At 40.1% G+C, this 21,730-nt stretch overlaps 1 protein-coding gene across 5 annotated transcripts in view; it reads right to left on the bottom strand.

The window, feature by feature from the left end:
- The window catches only part of GRIK1 (glutamate receptor, ionotropic, kainate 1), a 415,343-nt gene that overhangs the window by 100,028 nt on the left and 293,585 nt on the right, over window positions 1–21,730 (bottom strand). For all 5 annotated transcript variants that reach the window (XM_011926464.1, XM_011926463.1, XM_011926466.1 and 2 more), the window contains 2 exons: window positions 18,429–18,602; window positions 10,238–10,381 (listed from right to left, as the gene is read on the bottom strand). In XM_011926464.1, the coding sequence (XP_011781854.1) occupies window positions 10,238–10,381; window positions 18,429–18,602 (318 nt within the window). The remainder of the gene's footprint in view (window positions 1–10,237; window positions 10,382–18,428; window positions 18,603–21,730) is intronic.

Genomic DNA, 21,730 nt, shown 5'->3' with positions numbered 1-21,730 from the left:
AGTGATTGAATATTTCAGGAATAGGTGTCTTAGTGCTTTAGTTATTGCTATGGTTCAAAGGCTTTTGTCTCCTTGAAAATTCATGTAGAAACTTAATCTCCAATGCTACAGTATTAAGAAGGGGGGCCTTTAGGAAAGGATTAAGTCATGAAGCTGGAGCCCTAATGAATGGGGGTTAGGAACCTTACAAAGGGCTGGAGGGAATTAGCTAGGCCCTTTTTGCCATTTTGCTTTTCCACCACGTGGAAACACAGCGAGAAAGTCCTCACCAGAGACTGGATGATGGTATCTTTAGCTGGGACTTCTCAGTCTCCAGAACTGTAAGAAATAAATTTCTCGCTGGGCACAGTGGCTTGCGCCTGTAATCCCAACACTTTGGGAGGTTGAGGCGGGCAGATCATGAATTCAAGAGATCGAGATCATCCTGGCCAGCATGGTGAAACCCTGTCTCTACGAAAAATGCAAAAAGTAGCCAGGCGTGGTGGCACATGACTGTAGTTCCAGCTACTCAGAGGCTGAGGCAGGAGAATTGCTTAAACCTGGGAGGCAGAGGTTGCAGTGAACCGAGATCGCACCACTGCACTCTCGGCTGGCAATAGAGCGAGACTCTGTCTCAAAAATAAATAAATACAATTAATTACTTAATTAATTTCTGTTCTTTATAAATTATCCAGTCTCAGGTGCTGTGCTATTATAATACAAACAAAGATGTTTATACAGAAGACAAATACACATGGTTGGTAAAAAATGTAAAAATGTAAACTGTGAACCTTTAGAAACTAATCTATTTTATCCATCCAGAGTTGTACAGGGAATTGAGGGAAGGACCTGAAAACCCACTCTTCCTTAGGTCCAAATATCCTAAATGTGAGGGGCTACTGGGATGGATGGCTTTCTTTTACACAGTGAAGACTAGCTGGGGATGCTGAAGAATGAGGAGTCAGAATGCAGGTAACTTTCAAGAGGTGCAGAATGAGAAATGGAAGTTTTTCTAAAGAGTAGAAATGTGACTGAGGTTGCTGCCAGATCCAAAGTCATCTAATTAAACTAAGTAGCTTGTCCTGGCAATGAAGATCAAATGGCGTGCAATAATGGGAAGTGTTACTCAGCGAAGACACAGCAGGATAAAAATATGTCAGAGCTTACGTTTCTCCAGGGACTTTTTTTTTATTTTCAATACTGTACATTTTTACCCAGATCCCATACAAAACCAGCCAACCAACCAACCAAACAAACAAACAAAAACCCCACTCCATAGTGACCTACTAAGTAAAACTAAAAACAAACATTAAGCACATATAAGTGTCTAATGAATAATTTTATCTTTTACTCTTTGATTTTTAAAAGCTGAATTCAAATATTAGGTTTATATAGTCAAATGTATAATCTCCATTTCATCAAAATAGAACCAGTAAATTACATTTTTTTGTAGCAAAGCAGTGGCAGAAAGCTCCCCGTATCTCATATATCTCTCAGTGACATCCCATAAGCGTTGACATTTAGAAATAATTTTTCATTCTTATGGAGTAAATTTATTTTGGAGCAGATCAATTAGGAACTATTTATATAGTTTAAAATTGAGTATTAGTTTAGCAAAATTTATTAAGAATTTGCTAGAATTTAACTTTCTGGCTTCAGTTCAATAAGCATCTTTTAAATGCCTGCCATGTACAGGCACAGTGCTCTGAGGACACAAAGATAAATTGACTTTCTGTCCCACGGAAAGATCTTACAGTGCCCGAGTGAAGCATGTTAAGTGCTAACATAAAGATATGCCAGAGCTACGGAGTTGAAAGGAGGACGCACCCTCCAGCAGAGGTTCAGGAAAGGCTTGCTAGAGACAAGAAATTCTGAATAAGAGTAGGTCTAAGTGAAAAATGGGAGGTAGGGCTTTGCAGGCAGGCTGAAAGTTATATGACAGAAAGGGTGTTATTAGGCAGGTTTAGTCAGGAAAACAAAAAGCCACTGTCTCCACTCTATATGGAACTGGATGTGGACACAGGAAGCTATGAGCAAGTTTGTGTTCGTAAAGGGTAGAATACCTGCTGTGCATTTATGTATATCGCTTTGTTTATATGTGGACAATAGTTACAAAAGGGCTGAGATTAAAGATACAGAGCCTAGTTAGAGGCTATTTCAATAGTCCAGGTGAAAAATGATGAGGGCAGTGGGCAAAGAGGTTGAGAAAAAATATCTCAGTCAGTTGGCAGGACTTAGTTAATCAGATGAGTGTACTGAGGGGATGAGGTCTTAGGTAACCTGTAGAGCTATGATGTGAGTGGCAGGCTCCATATTACTGTAATGTTTCCACTCAGGTACTAGTAAAATGGATATCAGGATACCAGAGTGGGAGACAGACACCCCTCAGTGTTCCCAATACATAAGTATAAAGGAAATGTTCCCCAGAGATGGTTCTAGATCTTGTGGGTCCAACTACGAAATCAAGCATATATAAAAGAGGTCATGAGAATGGTACAGGTGATTGCTGAAGAGATTTCTCTGGGGACAGCTATTGTCTCTCTGTGTGTCCACACTGCCCAGTCATGTCTTTGGGATGCCGCTTTCTAACACCACTCCTGGTTAATAGAGCTTCCGGGAGTCACCCAAGAGAAGTCTGAAATAGGTTCACTGCAGCTGAAGACGCAGAAGACCAATGGCTGATCTAAACGTGAGAAAGGCAAAGTGGACTACAGACTGTGATGTGACTCCCAAGTGACAAAAGAGTGCTGACCAGAGTTGACCAATTGCTTTTCTGGCTGACAGGGAGAAGTTGCTTGCATTGGGATTAGAGACAACCCCAGAATTTCCAAGGAAGGAATAAACGAGTGTTTCCTGTGTGCCAGATTTAAATCCAGCAGACTTTGTGGGAATGTCCTGGGTTTAGATAGCCAGTGGAACTGTCTAAAGGGATCAGGAGGCTTCAGCGGAGAGAGCATGAGGTGTACTGCTGGGTGTCAAGAAGCTGAGGAAACAGTGCAAGCTTCCACTGAAATAGGAATCCATCACCCAGTGAGTCAAAGAAACTTCAGAAGAGATGGTCAAACAGGAACTCATAGAGTCAAAAGGAAATGCTTCAAGAAAAAGAATTAGCTTCAGAAATCTCCTAGGCCTACCAGGGACACCATCTTATACTGTCTGCTAAGCCCAGAAAGCACAGAGCAGCCCAGCCCAGTGAGATCTGTCCTATTTATTTTTGAGCCTAGTAGAAGGCACAACAGCCAAGGGAGTTGGGAGGAAGTAAGAAGGGAAAGGAGAAAGAGGAGAAAGTATTCATCCCCCCTCCATCATGCCACCAGTCTTCTAGAAGGATCAAGCTCAGAGAGGGGAGGTATTTGATGTTAAATCAACTTGGATTTTTGATTAATATCTTAGACTAGATATTCTAATCATGAAGTTGAGGCTGTGCTTCACCCTAAGGAAGCTCTAGGACTGTCATTACCTTAAGTCAACAAAAAAAAAGTCATGAGATTTGCCCAGATTATTCTACTGAATAATTTTAAGTAGGAGAGAAGATTAAAAATAGAATTGACTTTGCTGTTTCACTAGTTGTGTTTGTTTGATATATCAGTTGCATTGTCATTAACTGACAGTGGAGCTGTTTTAACAATAATAGATTTAACAGTCAAAAAATAATACATCCTGATGGAGAATTTGTTGATATGGAGGTGGCAGCAGAACCACCAAGTGGAAATTTCCAGCAGGGAGGTGACTGGATGAATTTAAATTTAAGAGAAAAGTTAGGGTTGTACTCAAAGAAACATTTGCATGTTTCTCTTGAACAAATCCCTTTCCCTTTCAGCTCTTTATGAATGGTGATCACTTCTAAACCAAGATGTCTGCAATTCCTTCCTCATTAATCTTTTTTGGTTTACCTGTTTCAATCATACCTATACATAGCTACCAAGATAAACGATCTGAAACTTCATTTTGTCTCTGCCTCAAAAACAGTGGCTTTCTATCAATTATCAATCAAATCTGAACTTTAGCAGACAACTTCCAATTGTCTTTCCACATTTACTTAAACATATTTTTCACTGCTTCCACATAGGATCACTCCATCTGGGCCCAACAGGATTCCTTATGCTTCCTTTACACATTTGCCACTCACTATACTGCAATGCCTTTTCAACCAAATTCTACTCTAAAACTCAATTCAGGCAACTTGAATATGGGTTTTAGGGAAGCCAGGGTGTCTTTAAGGCCCCTGAGATTATAGACAAATGTGTTTGCATTCTGGGGGACAATGGATCTACGTTTAAGTCAGTTTTACTAGAAGCATGTGACCCAGAAAATAATTAAGAACAGCTGACGTAACCTAAGATCTCTGATTCCTGGTTCTGTACTCTGCTCTTCCCAGCACCCCTGATTAGAAACCTTCTTTCCAGATGCTTCCGTGCTTGCTGCTACCACAGCTGCTCCACTGATTGCCCTATATCCAGCTGGAACCTAATCTGGACACAGCGTAATTCTTGGCTTCCTCAGCTCCTACATTCAGCTACCATTTCCCAGACTGACCTGAGAAGCAATTTGCTATGGTATCCTGGTAGCTCCTGCTGTAGTTCAAATGCTTGTTTACCCCCAAAATTCATGTGCTGAACTTCTAACCCTCAAGACAATGGTAATAGGAGGTGGGGCCTTTGAGAGGTGAATGGATGGCATTAGTGCCCTTATAAAAGAGGCCCTTGAGAGATTCCTTGCCCCTTTCACCATGTGAGGACAAAGTGAAAGACAGCTGTCTAGGAACTAGGAAGCCAGCCTTCACCAGACAACGGATTCTGCTAGCACCTTGATAGTGAACTTCCCAGTCTGCAGAACTATGACCAGTAAGTTTCTGCTGTTATTTGACACCTGGTTTATGGTATTTTGTCACAGCAGCCCAAATGAACTAAGACACTCAGCCTGGTTAATTTTTGCCTGATGTCTTTTCACCTTTCTTGAACAATCATGTGTGTTCAATGTGTTCATCTATGATTGAAAGTCCTCGTTCCCTGGCTTTGTTGAAGTTGGCCTACTGCATGCTGCATGCCTGTCTCCATGGAACTTCCGGTTTTCCACCACTAGATACTGTCTTCCATTTTGCAAACAACTGCTGCTTTATCCTAGATTCCAATAATAATAATGATGACACGAATAACAGTAATAGCAAACACGCAGTGCTTGTATGTTTGGCAATATACTTAATGTTTCCTACGTGTTGCCTCATTTCTCCTGACCACTACCTTACATGGTAGACACTTTTTTTTAATAGAGGAAAGAGGTTTAGTTGACTCACAGTTCTGCATGGCTGGGGGGGCCTCAGGAAACTTAGAATCATGGCGGAAGGGGAAGTAGGTATGTCTTACAGGGCAGCAGGAGAGAGAGGAGAAAGCAAAAGGGGAAGAGCCCCTTATAAAACCATCAGATCTCTTGAGAACTCAGCCACTTTCACAAGAACAGCATGGGGGAAACCGCCCCCATGATCCAATCACTGCCCTCGTTCAACACTCGGGGATTTACGGGTCCACGGCTCCACACGTGAGGATTACAATTCGAGATGAGATTTGAGTGGGGACACAAAGCCAAACCATATCAGTTGTACAAAGAGGTGGAAAAATAACAATGACCTCTAAAGTGCAGTACAGAAACAGAAGGCTACTTTGTGATACTAGAATATTAAAAACACATAAATTTGTCAAAGGTTTATGTAACTCATTTATGAGAAAACAAGCAGGTAAAACTAGTTTAAAGGAGGATACGGTGAACTTAATTATACATGTACATTTTTTTCTGTAAATTCATTTCAAGAAAAGGTGTTAATCTAACTGCAATCTTATTCCAATATACTTCCTTTTCTTGAAAATGGAAAAATGTTTTTCATTTTTTAACAGAACCTTTCATTTGATGGTAGCTATCCTTCATTAAGCAACCACTACATGACAAATATTTTGCTAGGCTGTACATGCAAAATATGTAATCCCTACAAACATGTGATGTGGGCATTTTATTCCCCATGTTGTAGGAGGAAGCAGTGAGAAACAAGCTAAATGACTTGACTAAGTTCACACTGATGGCAAAGTGTGATGAAATCTCAGAATCTATGTTCCCAGTGCCAGAGTTAAATAGGTTGGTCTTTCCCTGAAACCCTGCCTCGCTCTCCTATCAAAACCTACGACCCTGGTGGACAGATCTAGTCCAGCCCCTGACTCTGTCTTATTGAATTGTTTCTGGATATGATTTTTATGAACAGAGTGTATCCTAAAGCACTGCACATGCTTATAGATTGTAAGTGTGTGTTCTTCGGTTCCTTTGCTCATTCATTCATTCATTCATTCATCAATCATTCACTTGTTTGGTATGTATTTATTGGGTGCTCATTCTATGCCCAGCATTGTGCAAGAGCTAGGGAATTGAGACCGAAAACACATAGCTTGGAGACAGACATGGAAACAAACACAATAGCATGCCCACAGTTGTAATGAAGGTACAGAGCCTACATCTGTGAGTCAGGGCCCTGCAGATATGAGCTAGTGCTTGAGTCGAGACATAAAGCATGACCTAGAAGAGCATGGCATTGCAATCACAGGCAAAATAATTTGGTAGGAGCATATGGCATATTCAAGGGAGCCAGAGTAGTTTCAGCAGATGCTGCAGATGGGGCAGGAGATGAGAGAGCTGGCAGAGGGATCAGGAACGAGATCATCAGACACCCTGTATATCCTGCTGAAGACTGTATGTTTTATCCTGAGGTATAAGGAAAAGCTTTAATGAAACATGTCAATCCTTCCCATGTAGAATGTACATTACTAGGTGGCAGAAATCACCTCTTCTACTTTTCAAGGATGTTATCCCTTAAGATGCCAAGTAATATTACTTATGTAGTGGAGTTTCAGTAATGCTTGTTGAGTGGGAATGTATAATCTCCTAGTATGCATTTGTTTAGCAAATGCTCGGAGAGCTAACACAATAACATACTCTATCATGTTTCAAATGTTCTTTAACTCTTCTCCTTTATCTAGTCAGTGTCAAAGACTGAAAGGTAGTGAGCTGGAAAGATGTGTCTGAAAAGCTCACTGATTCCCAACAGTGTGTGGAGTTATCAGAAATTACCGCACATGCAACAACCTCTGCTCACGAAGTTTACCTCCTGTGATGAATTTGATCTTCACCCCATAAATTCAATCTGCTGACTTGCTTCTTTTCATTTTTTTTTCTGGCTCTAGTTTTGGAACTTCTTTACAAAGTGAGAATTACTTTAAAAAAAAAAAAAAAAGAAGCAGGGGAAATTTGGGAACCAAGTTCCTTATTTCATGTTTCCTAATGAAACCTGATACTTGCAAAATTTTGTTTAGTTATGCACTCATCTGAAGAAACACGTGCATTTTCTTTTTTGCATGTTTTAGTTTAGGTTGTCTCAGAATTCCCTCAGTGCCAGTCCTCCAGCAGGCTGAGGCTTTGCTTCTGGTTACTCCCATTCCATCTTCTCTGCAGGTACCTACACCCTGCCAAAGGGAGCATATGACATCCTGACTCAGGAGACAAAAGAGGATGAGTACAATGTTGACAATGGTTTCTGATTCATTCCCCTCTCCCTTCCTGCTACCCCTAACTGTGGAGATTAAAAATGAGGGATTTGCTTCTTTGGAGTGAATGAATATAAAATACCTTCTTATTTTCAGTGTGGTCCCTCATCTTGGAGCTCATTATTTCTTTAAACATGCCTAAATGTGGCTTGGTAATTTCACCTTCTTATGCAACTTAAGTACAAGTGATAAGATGCCTTGGGGGCTCTTGAGTGTTTGATCCCAAGCTTTCATGTCACTTCTGCCTCTCCTTGAACTTCTAGGAGATAAAAGAAACCAGCTGTTTTCTTGTTAAAGATCAAGGTAATCAGGATGGCGATTCAGGACACAACCATGATCGCTGCAGGGAAAAGGAGGTTGTGTGATGTTTTTCTATGAGGCTTGGTGTGTCAGAGTTACGTAGCTGTCAGAAAAGGTATTTTGTTTCATGCCTATTTGTGATTTCTTTGTTGTTGTTGCCAGTTTAAAATTCCTGGCATCATCTTCAGTAAACTGAATGAGGCTATTCTTAGGGGTGCCTTCCAATGGCAAGAGAATAGTTAGGATTTCAGATGCTTACTAGGTTTCTGAACTATTCTTCACAAGCATTTGCCTTATTCTTTTTCCTTATAGTCATGCTGTGAGGTAGATGATACTGTTCCCATTTTACAGATAAGAAAACTGAGAGACAAGAAGTGTAAGTAACTTGCTGATATGGTTTGGCTGTGTCCCCACCCAAATCTCATCTCGAATTGTAGCTCCCACAGTTCCCTTGTGTTTTGGGAGGGACCCAGTGGGAGGTAATTGAATCATGGAGGCGAGTCTTCCCATGCTGTTCTCGTGACAGTTAATAAGTCTCGTGAAATCTGATGGCTTTATAAATGGCATTTTCCCCGCACAAGTTTTCTCTTGCCTGCCACCACACAGACATGCCTTTCACTTTCCGCCCTGATTGTGAGGCCTCCTCAGCCACGTGGAACTGTGAGTCCATTAAACCTCTTTTTCTTTATAAATTACCCAGTCTCAGGTATGTCTTTATCAGCAGCATGAAAACGGACCAATAGACTTGCCCAGTTTATATTGCTCATCAGTGTTAGTGCAACTAAGATTTAAACCCAAGCAGTCATTGCCAGGACTAGGGTAAGGTAAGACAGGTGCTCAAGGTACAAAATTTAAGGGACAATTCCCTCTTAATCTTGTGCAAGTATAGAATTCTCACCCGAGAATGAATGTTTCCTTATTTTGCACCCTCATCCTGGGCTTGCAAACGACCTAGATTTGGAGCCTAGGTACTTAATCCTTATGCATCCCGCCTGCTTGGTCCTCACCCTCATGGATCAGTCAGCCTTTAGTTGTGTTGAACAGCCTGAGAGAGGGTGTGCAGGCATGGAAGAGACCAGCAGAGACAGGAGTCCAAAGCAGGTGTCTTTCCTTGCTTTCAGCTGGGCATTTTCACGTGCCCTCCCTCTTCCTTCCACTACGTTTTCATCCTTCTCCAGTACAGAAAGGAAAAAAAATACTCTTCACTTGAGAAGTACATGTCTGTATCCCATAGAGAAATATTAGAATAGCATATTGGAGCATTGTGCATACTCAGGCCTAGGTACTCCAAAGAGCCTTATTTCTTTTTTCTTTTCTTTTTTTTTTTTTTTTTTTGAGACAAGTCTTGCTCTGTCTCCCAGGCTGGAGTGCAGTGGCGAGATCTCAGCTCACTGCAACCTCCACCTCCCTGGTTCACGATATTCTCCTGCCTCAGCCTCCCGAGTAGCTGGGACCACAGGTGCCCGCCACCACACCTGGCTAATTTTGTGTGTGTGTGTTTAGTAGAGACGGGGCTTCACTGTGTCAGCCAGGATGGTCTCAATCTCCTGACCTCATGATCTGCCCACCTCAACCTCCCAAAGTACTGGGATTACAGGCGTGAGCCACCGCGCCCAGTCAAAGAGCCTTATTTCTTATCATCAAGTCCAGACACACCCTGAGGTGTGTGGTGGAGTGGCCAGTCATGCAGGGTACATATCAATAAGGAGTCCCAGGGCTTAGAAAAGGGCCTTGTGAAGAGGAGTCAAACTGCCTCAGAGAAAAGAAAAGGTGGAGGACAGTCCGGGATCCCAGGACATCAGTGAAGATATCTATCCCTGCAAATATCCTGTACTCTCGAAAATCTTTTAATGTGCTGGGTAGGTTTTGAACGGGAATAAACTTTTCCGGTTAGCTGACAAATGACAAAACAGTCACTATATAATTAAGATAAAGAGGTCCTTCCACTCAGTCCTGTACAACCTGAGCTTTAGGAGGCCACTGGGATTGTGGACTGATAATACTGGAACTCTCTCTGGTACCCTTCAGTAGTGGATCAACCCTCCCCTTGACTCAGTGGACCACGGAAGAAACACCCATATGCTGTTATGGACATATGTGGAGAGCCAGCAGGAGCTACGGCCATGGCTGGCATGAAGGAGAGGCAGTGATGGGTGTCTTGCAGCGTCACTGAACTTGGCAGCATCACAATGGGAAATTCCTGATAGTCCTTCTGGACAAACTTGTAACACTGAAATCTGGGCAGACTGGTTGATGATGGCTTCTTCTCTCTTATGGGCATCCTGCCAACAGAACCATGTGGGGAGGACCATACCAAATGGGCAAGCCCAACAGTGCTCAGCTGAAGGGCCCCTGGGCTGTGAGGGAGCATCACTTGCCTCTTTGATCAGGTTCATAAATCTGGGTCCAAGGCGCCATGGCTTATGTCGATGGCACTGTAGGGAGCTGACGGTCAGCTGGGATGCCCGGTGCGAGGCAATGGCCACCATGTACACAGCATCGTACATCAGAGCCGCTTCAGTCTGCGGAGGAAAACACACACCACATCTTCAATTCCACCTTTGCTTACCTTCCTGTACCTGCATAATCACTCTGGCTGCTTCCACAGCTCTTATCTATCTGATCTCAAAGGCCATTTATTGTTTGGCTAGGTAGTTTTCACTCTCCAACAGCTATTTTTCTCAAAAAATAATACCTCACACTTCGGAGTAAATTGAAGTCATAACTCTGCTTTGTTTCAAGTTCTTAAAAAAAAAAAAATAAAGCACCCCAGATCAGCCACAAAAGACTTGATTCAAGGAACAAATATTTTGCAAAGTGTCCTCTATGTTAAGCACGGTGTTATGATCAACTACTTGAGCTAGAATCTACTAAAGCTCAAAGTTGCAATATCAGATTTGTTTCTCAGTATTTGGCTATAACTGTTTATCTATCTACTTACTGGTTTGTATTTGGTAGAAAGAAACTGCTGCAATCACTAACAGGTGATTTCCAGATAAGGATACTGGCGTTGGTCACTTTCATTTACCAGAGTTAAGAAGGTCATAGTCATGGAATGAAACTCAACAGCAAGTTTTGGGAGACCCTCTGAAGAGCAGACACGTGCAGCTGGCTCCGAGCATGCCTCCTCTTGCCAGCATGTGCTTTCTTGAGACAGATTGAAACCAGTCAGTCATTCCTTTTAGGGGACTGGGCATCTCGTTCTTCCCTTCCTCATGAAATTCCTCTCACGTGCAAAATTTTACATAATACTTACAGCATTTTATAAAATATACTTTCCAGTGGTTTCCTTTAGGGATAAAATCTTATAATACCCTTGCATTTCACTTGAGGGTTTCATTGCAACTTCAAATACATTAGCTCATTTGAAATTCTCAACAAGTCTTCAAAATAAGCAGAATAGATAAAGCTATTTATTATGTGAGAAAACTCACTTCGAGGTAGGATATTTGTGGAGGGGCACACACGTGCACACACACATGTGCGTGCACACACAACACACACAATCATAGTGAGAAATCCCAGAGATGTCATTACTTCTGTTTATTATTTCTGGAGAGTAATAGGGATTATATACATAGCTAATCATTTTCAGAGTTAAACCTAGAATCTAGGTCATGGAATGAAAATTATATGGTTTTCCAAAATTGGTTGATTCATTCAACATATACTATGCATTGATTGCTCATGTCTTGGTGGAGGTGGAAAGCGAGGACAGGGTTACTATATCTCACAATTTTATCAGTCTTTGAGGTCATGGAATACCTCTACTTTGAATCCTTATTATTCTGTACAATCTTTATCATTGTATTTTCCATCTATTCATGGTCAGGGGTCTTTATGTCCATTTCTTAATAAGCATATTGGTTTTCTGAAGGCAGAAACTGCTCAAGTTTAAGTTAGCTTTGGTGGCTAACACGGTTCCTGACACGGAAAGTTGTTTAAACATGTTCACTGAAGAAATTAATATTACTTAATCCCTGAAAATGAAATTTATTTTTGTGAGAACTGTATAATTGCAAGGCTTTAAGATGTAGTTTTAAGAAAAAACATTTCATTCATACTTATGTAATTGACATACAGACATTAGATTGGTGGTGGCAGTAATTTCTAAAGCTTAAAAATGTTTTGATCATTTCAGTCCAAGACTTACACAATCCACTTTGTAGATGAGAAAACTAAGGCTCATGGAAATTGACCAGTATAAGGCTACTCTGTAATCAATTTCATGGCCAGGGTTGGAGCCTGCACATGCGTGATTCTAGCACCCATGATCTTTACCACTTTACTAATTCTGTTTAATTGGAGGAAAGTAAGCTACTGGTAGATTGAGACTTTTTGAAACGCAATCAATAACAATAGCTGACATTTATTGAGCTCTTATGATATGTCGCGTGCTATTCTAAATCCCTTGCAAACATTAAATTTTCACTATAACCTTTATTCTTTTACAGATAAAGAAATAAAGATATTAAATGGGACCTCCAAACACATGGGGGGACAGGCAATATTCAAACCCATGAAGTTGGTGCTAGAGTATATGCCCTTAACCATAAAGCTGTGCTGCCTCTAAACCAAGTTATTGGTCTGATGATTTAATAGTCACAATAATAGTTCAATAAAGGTTAATATTCACTGATAATTTACTATGTGCCAGGCACTATAAGCATTTTACATAAGTCATCTTTTTTAATTACTGAAATTAAACTTTTGAAATAGGTATGCAGATGGGGAAATTGAGGCTTGTAGAGGTAGAATAACTTGCCTAAAATTTTGTAGCCATTAAGGGAAGGAGTGAGAATTCTAATTTGGGATGCAAACTCAGATTTCAGCTCACGACCATAGCCACATGCTATGGTGACTTGGACTTTTTTTTATCAATAGGATATACTTTTTTGAAAATTTGTAGCTGTATTCATTAATTCACTGAATGACCAATTTGATAGAGAAGTATAAGGACTGGAATTCTAATAATCTGATTTTTCCATAAACTTAGTTTAGAAAAAATGGATATTCTTTCTCAAGGCGGGCTCCACATTGGGAAGGGCAATAAAATGATTCAAAATTATAGGTCTAATCTGTGCCTTTCAACCCAAAGAAGAAAACTATTTATTCTAACAAATATGCTACTCCTTGAAATACAATGTTTTCTTAGATGGAGAAAATGTTTACATTAACTATATTATAGCACTCATGTACTACCACTGATTTTCCTCCCCCTTTCAGTTTTGTGCTTGAGGCCTGCTTACTGAATGACTGTCATCATTTTAGGTAATAGGTAACGTAATAGAAACTGGTTTATGTTTCAAATTTTCCTCTTCCAAATGTGTTTATGTTCACATTTTATATATATCTAAAGCCTGGATGAAATCACATTGCTCAATGACCCTAAGAAAATCTTTTTACCACAATCCGAACCATGAAATAAGCACATTGAAATCATACTTCTCCCCAGTACACAATGTTTTGGTTATTACAATTTGCAGGAAAGGATTAACTCACTGGGCTTAGGGTACTCAGACCTTGCACATTCCAAAGAGAGGACCGGCCCCTTGACTGGCTCTTGAGAGATAACCTTCAACTCCTTGGAATACCCCAATAAGAGCGTCATTGTATTCTTGAGGTCCTGGGTAATGTCAGATAGTTTATTTTAAAAAATATGATTTATAATGAATGCCTATTTTTGCTGGCCTAGGGCTCTGGGCCATGCTGTATCAATTTCATCTCCAGAAAGGCTGAATACTAAGTAACTAAGGCCAGCTATATGGGAGCTCCATGCCTATGTGACTGATCATCCCAATAAAAATCCTGGACCCCAAGGCTTGGGTGAGTTTCCATGGCTGGCAATACTTTCTACTTGTTGTCATAGATCATTGCTGAGGATTCAGTGCTGTTCATGCAACTCTGTTGGGAGAGGATACTTGGAAGTTCGTGCTTTTTCTGTGTGGACTCTGTCACTTTTTCCTTTGCTGATTTTACTCTGTCTTCTTTTGCTATAAATCTATCATTGTGAGTACAACAGCTTTTCTGAGTTCTGTGAGTCCTGCTAGCAAATCATCAAATCTGAAGATGGTCTTGAGGACTCCCAACATAAGCCAGTGAGATGCCACCTCATCTTAGAGATGAGGACTAACAATACTACGTGGCCTTAGAAAGTCCTCATACTTAGCTGTCTGCGTGGCACATAATTGTTGTTGGAAAAAGCAGGAGGAGATTGGGGTGCTGAAGAAAGACCTAATATTCAGAGATCAAATGGGCTGATCATACAAGGTCACACAGGTCCCAGATAAGGGTCCATCTTGGGCTATATGTGCAAGCTAAAGAATGTGTTTCTTGGAAACATGCAGATTCTGCCATGATATTTCAGAATATCTTTTTTTTTTTTTTTTTTTTTTTTTGAGATGGAGTCTTGATCTTATTGCCCAGGCTAGGGTGCAATGGCACAATCTCGGCTCACTGCAACCTCTGCCTCCCTGGTTCAAGCGATTCTCCTGCCTCAGCCTCCTGAGTAGCTGGGATTACAGGCACCCACCACCACACTCAACTAATTTTTGTATTTTTAGTAGAGACAAGGTTTCGCCATGTTGGCCAGGCTGGTCTTGAACTCCTGACCTCGTGATCCACCCTGCTTGGCCTCCGAAAGTGTTGGGATTACAGGCGTGAGCCACCATGCACAGCCTCTTGTTCTTTTATTGACTACAAACAGGCAAAACATCAGGTATCAAGTAAATTCATTCTATGTACTACAGGCTTCACATATGTGATCTAATTTAATCTGTAGAGTAACACTGTAAGGCGTTATTGTACAGATTTACAGATGAGCAGAGAACTGAGAGAGGTTAAATAACTTGCTCTGGTCACTTAGTTAGGAGACATAACCAGGACTTAACCCTAGGCTTTCATTATCTGGGAAGATTTTGCTTTTTGTACTGAATCCAGCTGCCTATTTTCTTTCATTGCTGGAGTAGCAGTGGATATACAAGGTGGGAACTCTAGGACATCTTCCCTATGGGTCATGATTAAGGGAAATGTTTACAGGCAAGAGAGCAGGATAAGGCTACTGACTTAACTTTATGTTGTGAGTGGATGTGAAGAACTGGCAAGGCAGATATCAGATCAACGTTTGGTTATTCCCCTGACTCCTGTGCGGTGTTGACTTACACACAATTTTCGTCCACTGAGAAGAATCCATTTGAGAATGAACCATTCTGTATTATCCCAGTCTATCCAAAAGCTGAAAGGTTGAATCAGCCCAATTGCTGAGAAAAAATTTAAAGATTATAAAAGAGAACAGAGTAGATTTTATAAAATTGACTCCAAACTTCTGTTAATTTTGTCAATTAACACTTCAGTTGATAAAACACTCTTTTTTTTTCTCAAGATATTTTTTAATAATGAGTTTTACTGTTTTTGAACTCGGTTGACTCAGTAACAATTTTCTTAACTTAGTAAATTTTTAAACTAAATTTTTTTCTTTAATTAATTCTATTGTTCTTAAATCTGGTGTCAAGATGTTTTGGATATGGGCATAGCTGACTTCTCTATTTTCAGATTTGAGTGTTTTGATAAAATCATATTATTTGAGGATTTTTTAGTGTATGAAATTCTAAGAAATGCTTAACAGTTAAAAATATTAGAGAGAAAAATAGATAATTGAATGGGAAATCAAAATACATGCATTTTTCTTATGCTTTTTTCTAATTTCCATATTCATCCATATATGTATGCGCCACACACAAAAATATGACTATAAACAGTTACAGGGAAATTCACCTTGAAGAAGAGTGGAATGAAGCATATGATTTCAGAGAATGCAATTCTATTATAGTAATGGCATTATATAAACATTAAGAGTGGCCAGTCTGTGACTAATTTTAAAAAAAACACTATTATTTTAAAGTAATCTCTATTTTACTAATCATGCACATTCACATATATCTTATTTATAGGAACTCTCTGTACTTTTATGGGACTATTTCAGGGCTGCCTAAATATTTTTCATTTAACATCTTCAGTTTTAGTAAAAGCTTAATTCTTATTTATTTAGCACATTAATTTCTTTATTAAATACACATTTATTGAAGATGTACTTTGCGCTGGGCCTTTTCTAGTGCTGGGGAGAAAGCAGAGCACAAAAGCACAAAGCCTCTTTTTCATAAAAGATGCCTTTATGAAGTGTCTCTTCTTGTAGGGGAAGGTACTAAAGAAACAAATCAAAATATAACAAGTCAGGTCATAAGGGCTATGAAGAAAACAAAAACAGGTAAGAGGAAAGAGAGAAAAGCCAGGGAGGGGCTACTGTATGCTTCTAGGCACGGGGGCAACAAGTGCTTGACATGCAAGAATGAATGAAGGGCAGGGTCTGCTATTTGGACCCAATGAAATTGAAACCAAAGGACTTTTTATCTTTAAGGTAGAGAAGAAAGAGTTTAAATAGAGGCAACTTGACAGCAAAGATTTGTTAGCATTGGGCCTGGGCTTGGGGTCGTAAGTTTGCTCTCTTGGCTTAGCTATTGGTCAAATGGCTGTCCTTTCATGCCCTTCAATGTCCTTCACCTCCCATGACACAGTTTCCACATTCCCGAAGTAGCCACATCCAGCAGAAACAGAAAGAAAAGAGTCAAATGCAAAGCAGACTCTTTGGATAAAAAAAGTAAGTATTACCCTTCACATAATTTCAAAGTTATTATGTGTATGACTGTTGGATACAGCTCCTACTGGTGCTTGCATTCTATCACTTTTTAAAAAATTAGTATCGACACTACCTGATATATTGAATAGTTACTCTACACACTTTTACAGCACCGGAGTGAGCTCTGGTAAATCCCCACTTTCCTTTTTATAGTTTATTATAATAATAAGTGTAAGAACACAGCCTAGAAACCCCTCTCTTAGTTGGGATGACAGTAAAAATCTTCAGGCAGACCAGGGCCTCTTCCATCCATTGGGACTCAACCTTGTCACACTTCCTGCCTATGGGATCACTGTTAGCCCAGGACACCGGCCGCAGCTCTGGGGTGGCAGCATCACCTCATGCTTGGCCTGATTCCACGTGAATTGCATAGGTCTGTCTCCTTCGTTCAACAATCTTCCTCATCTCAGTCAATATGAACGAACTGTTTTGTCAGCTCAGTATAATTGAACACACAGACTTTTTTTCTTTGTAAATTAAGCCATACTTGTGATGAATATTTAATGCTTGGCCTAAGTCCACAATCTGTGTTAACATAGATTCAAACTGTAACTCTTTTAGTGGTATATCCCAAACACAGATAAAAATGATTTGAGATCTCATCCTGTGATGGAAACTTCACTGGAAGAGTGGGCAGAGGATTTTCAACCATATTTGCACTCACTGAAATTACAAACCCAAGAAGAATAAGAGAAAAACCGATCTATTAGCATGCTGCTCCCTCTGTCTCTGGTGTTTCCTCTCCCTTTCAGAAGTCTAGTATCGCCCTGGATATTCTCTACTTGTTCCTATTCAGAGAAATGTTTCAAATCATCCCAAGGCTCATTTGTACCAAGATGCTTTCCATCATTATCTCTCAGTTCACGTTGAATATTTCAAAAGTTATTTCAGGTTTGAAAAACAGTTAGGGAGCCTGAACATGCAATCATCCAGAGCCACTTCATTCATTCATTTATTTCTTCATTTTCATTTGTTCTTCATGAGAAAAAGGGAAAAAAAATCTAAGTTCTCTGTGAGATGATGGGTAAATTGCATCTTAGAAGCGAGAGTGCTTCTCCCAATGATAGGAATGGATAATAAAATCCTATGCCAATTTAAAATGCTATTACCTGCCTGCATTCCACAGTATCTTTCCCCTTAGATGGCTCCCACATAGGAAGCATTTTTAAAAAAATTATTTCCTGCTATTTTCTTCAGCACCCAGGGAGCTTCATTAGAGAAATAAAGTGAAGGTGGGTACATTTGACAAGAGACAAATGATGTTAGGGAGAAGCTGTCTGATGAGGCAGTTCGCAATTTATCTGTTCAGCAGAGTATCTGACTTGTCAGGAGGCAGGTCTGGCGTCTGCTTCAAGAGCGACATATGGCTGGTGTTAAACACTGTCAGTTCTGCAGAGGTGAGCCTATACACATCCAGGACAGGAAGAGCTGAATACACCAACTGTTTGTAGATCCGGCATTTTTCCACATTGGCTCTGCTTACTGAAATGTGGCAGAAGTGAGGAACACAAACCGGTTTTGCAAAACTCACAGGTATGTTGTTCCTCCTCTTCCCCAACCAGCCACCTTCCCCACGGCCACATTCCTACAATAAAATGCTCTTCAACTTGTCCTTGCACTGGTTTGGCTGCTAATGGTGGCTACTCTTGTCAAGTTTTTTATCTGGGGCAAGTACATCCAGAAAGCTAAAAATAGCAGTTTTTGCTAGTAGCCAGTCACAGCCTTTCAAATTATCTAAAAAGCAAACTCTTTCTTCTCTCCTGCAAGTCAAGGCACCCATTGTAACACTTTTCTTGAACATTTTAAAGACACATGTGATCTTAACCCCGAAGGAATTCAAATATTCTCGTGAGTGATTTTATTTGCAAATGACTTACTGTCATCATGCCATCTAAAAGGCCAGTCTCGGGCCTGGGTGGGGCCTGCAATCTCTCCATGGACCACTTCTCAATGATGGATGACACGTGAGGGTTGTCAATGTTAAGCAGCCGAAACCCGGTCATGTTTACGCCGCTGTACCTATAGAGCTCCAGATCCAAAGCAAATAAGTCCTGCATAGTATCAAAAAGGATAAAGTGGAAAAGAATTAGCATTTCCATGTTTTTATGCAAAAGAAAATTAATGCTTGTAGCAGCAACTAATACAGCGATACCTCTTATCTGTGGTTTTGTGGTTCATGGTTTCAGTTACCTGCGGTCAACCACATTTGGAACATGTTAAGTGGAAAACTTCAGAAATAAGCAATTCGTAATTTTAAAATTGCACACCATTCTGAGTAGCTTGAGGAAATCTTGAGTTGTCCCATGCTGTCCTGCCTGGGACATGAATTATTCCTTTGTCCAGAGTCTCCATACTACAGATGCCACCTGCTCATCAGTCCCTTCATAGCTGTCTCAGTTACGAGGTCGGCTATTGTGGTATGGAAGTACTTTGGTAAGTCACCCTTACACTTCATAATGGTCCCAGTCTGCAAGAATATTGTGCCTAATTTATAAATTAAGCTTTATCCTAAGTATGCATATATAAGAAAAACATAATCTATATGGGGTTTGGCACCATACTAGATTTCAGGCATCTATTGGAGGTCTTAGAACATGTACCCATTGGATAAAGGGGAGCTACTATAGATTAAAACAAAATGTCAGCCATACCACACTATTTCAATTAAAGAACATCTTTCCCATTGTTTTCCATTCACATGCTGCCCTAAAACTTCTAGGGCAGTCATCAGTTTTCATTTTCATCTGTTTTATTTTTGCCGTACCGTTAGAGTTTGGATAAGTGAAGAGGAATTTGGCTGTTGATAATTAGTACATCCTTGGTCACAGGCTGTGACATTCTAAAAAGCTAAGAATTCTGTTCCCAGTTTATAGCCTTTGGGGTATTGGAAAAAATACTTATTCCCATTTGGTTCCATGCTTTTATTTTACAGATGAAGAAACTTAGGTTCTGAGTGGTGATGTGACCAGAACAAGAATAAACCACTGGCAGTACCCACTCTTCTTCATCAAATCTTGCACCACAGGCTGTTCCAGGTCTTGCCACAAAGGTGAAATTTGAAAACTGCATATGCGTTTGGCAGGAAAATCACTCCTGGCAGGAAAAAATCACCTTGTTGAAAAGAACTCATCTCTCACACAATGAGGGCATGAAGAATGTTCACTGAACATAGGCTCAGAATAGGAACCAAATGATTCTCTTCAGAGGATGTGTTAGAGCACAAGGCTGCATGGATGCAAGAACATCTTAATAAGGGAACCCATTCCCTTTCAGACAATGTTTCAGGAAAAAAATGTTGAACTCATCCTAGTGTTTTCTATTACAGTTTTTCTATTACAGACGAGGCTGTGTGCAAACCAGAAGTTTCTAAATTGATTCACATTTAAGACAGGCTTATGTAATAATTTCAACTTTTTTCTTATATGAAAAGACTAGATTAAAAAATATATCATTATCATTTCAGAAGAAACGCAACTTTCAAAATAACATTTAACAGGAAAAATACTTCCATTAAAGTTTCTTAACAATGTAACCGGTTTCTGAAAGTGCAATGCAAGACAGGACATTATTCATGATGATTACAGGTACTGAAGAGCAGCAGATTCAGAAACACTTTGCGATTTGCATTTGCGGAAGATGCATACAAATTTATTCTTTTGATGAACTCTCTCTTTCCCAAGATATATTTGGGTGAGGCAGTAGAACTATAAAAGCACAGCTCTGTGCTCCTAGATCAACATCAGAAAGGTGTACAATACTGCCTTTGAAAGCATTATATATTTTTTTTCTTAACACTAAGTAACTTTTTTTTCTTTAACTTTTATTAATACTCATGGGCAAGAAAGGTAAGAACATAAAAGCCAACCAGGACAGAATGCAGATAAAATCAGAGGAAAAGGATGAAGGAAGCAAAGTTAAAGAAGAAGACCCAGGAAAAAATGAGTCCGTTAGTACACTCAGTGGGTAGAAAGACAGTTAACTCCAGTCTCAGGAGGGAAGACAGAAACTTCGAGAATACACATGAACCCCCTCAGAGAATCAATATTACATAGATTTAACATGCTAAAATAAAGCACGTTAAACATGTGCAAAATTAGGTTGTCCTACAATTTGGGGTTTCCATGCAACAAAGAATATCGGAAGTCCAAAATCCAATTTGCTACATCCCCTTGTGCATGCAGAATGAGTGTTAGGGGTGAAGAGGAATAAAAGCGCACTCTTATTCATCCTCTATGGTCTCCTAGCCTTGTTAGATTCCATTGTTGATATTCCTTCTCAAATTTCTCCCACACCAGCTCTTCCAGGGTGTGTCCACCTGGAGGGGATGGAAAGTTCCGAGGCAGATGGCCATGTCACCTTGAGTAACCCTCAGGTGTTCTTGGTGATGGGAAGAATCATACTTGTGAGCAGAGTAAGACACTTTACAGTTCCCAAGTTTTCCCTCAGCTGCTCTCAAAGATGACATGATCAAGAAGCAGGAAGAGGCAGGTGAGAAGACGATGCAAACCTTAGTTCAGGAATTTCTACCCTGTACCCACTTCCACCCTATGCTCAGTAGCAGTAATGATTTTGACAACTATCCCAAAGCATTCATTTCATGGTGTCCTCTGCACTCTCAAAGATAGTTGAGTCAGAAATAGAATTTACTACTTCGGATCCTTATTCTAAATTCTTTGAATTCCCCTACTCACTAGCTTGGCAGTTGAATTTGCTAAAATGGTACTGTTACTGAGTCCCCCAGAATCCAGGTCGAATTTAGCTGATGCACTCTTACAGATTAGAAAACGAGCTCAATTCTGTTTTTCTTCTCATGTAAGAAAGTGGAGTGTGTGGGTGTGTAGGTGGGGAGGTGGGGGCTGTCACTGATTTCTGAAATTGACTGAATGAAAATTATTGCATCGTTTTGATGTGTTAAATACCCTAAATCATTCTCCATGATCAGATAGTCTCTCAAAATTTAAGATGTCCTATGGTTTCTTTTGGATTTCTAAGGCTTAGGACCATGATTTTTCTTAATGGTGCATAGTGTTCAATGTGCAGAGCATCTCCAAAACTCCCCTTTTTGAAGGTTTTTCAAACATCTGACAGGTAACCTCTGGCTAACCCAGCTATCTACTGGACACAGGCAGGAAAGCCACATCAAATCAATGAATGCCAGACACACTTGGATGCACCTTCT

Source organism: Colobus angolensis, unplaced genomic scaffold, assembly GCF_000951035.1.
Source record: "Colobus angolensis palliatus isolate OR3802 unplaced genomic scaffold, Cang.pa_1.0 Scaffold69, whole genome shotgun sequence".
NCBI lineage: Eukaryota > Metazoa > Chordata > Mammalia > Primates > Cercopithecidae > Colobus > Colobus angolensis.
The sequence above is the reverse complement of the archived record's forward strand: the minus strand, read 5'-3'. Positions and strand labels throughout refer to the sequence as shown.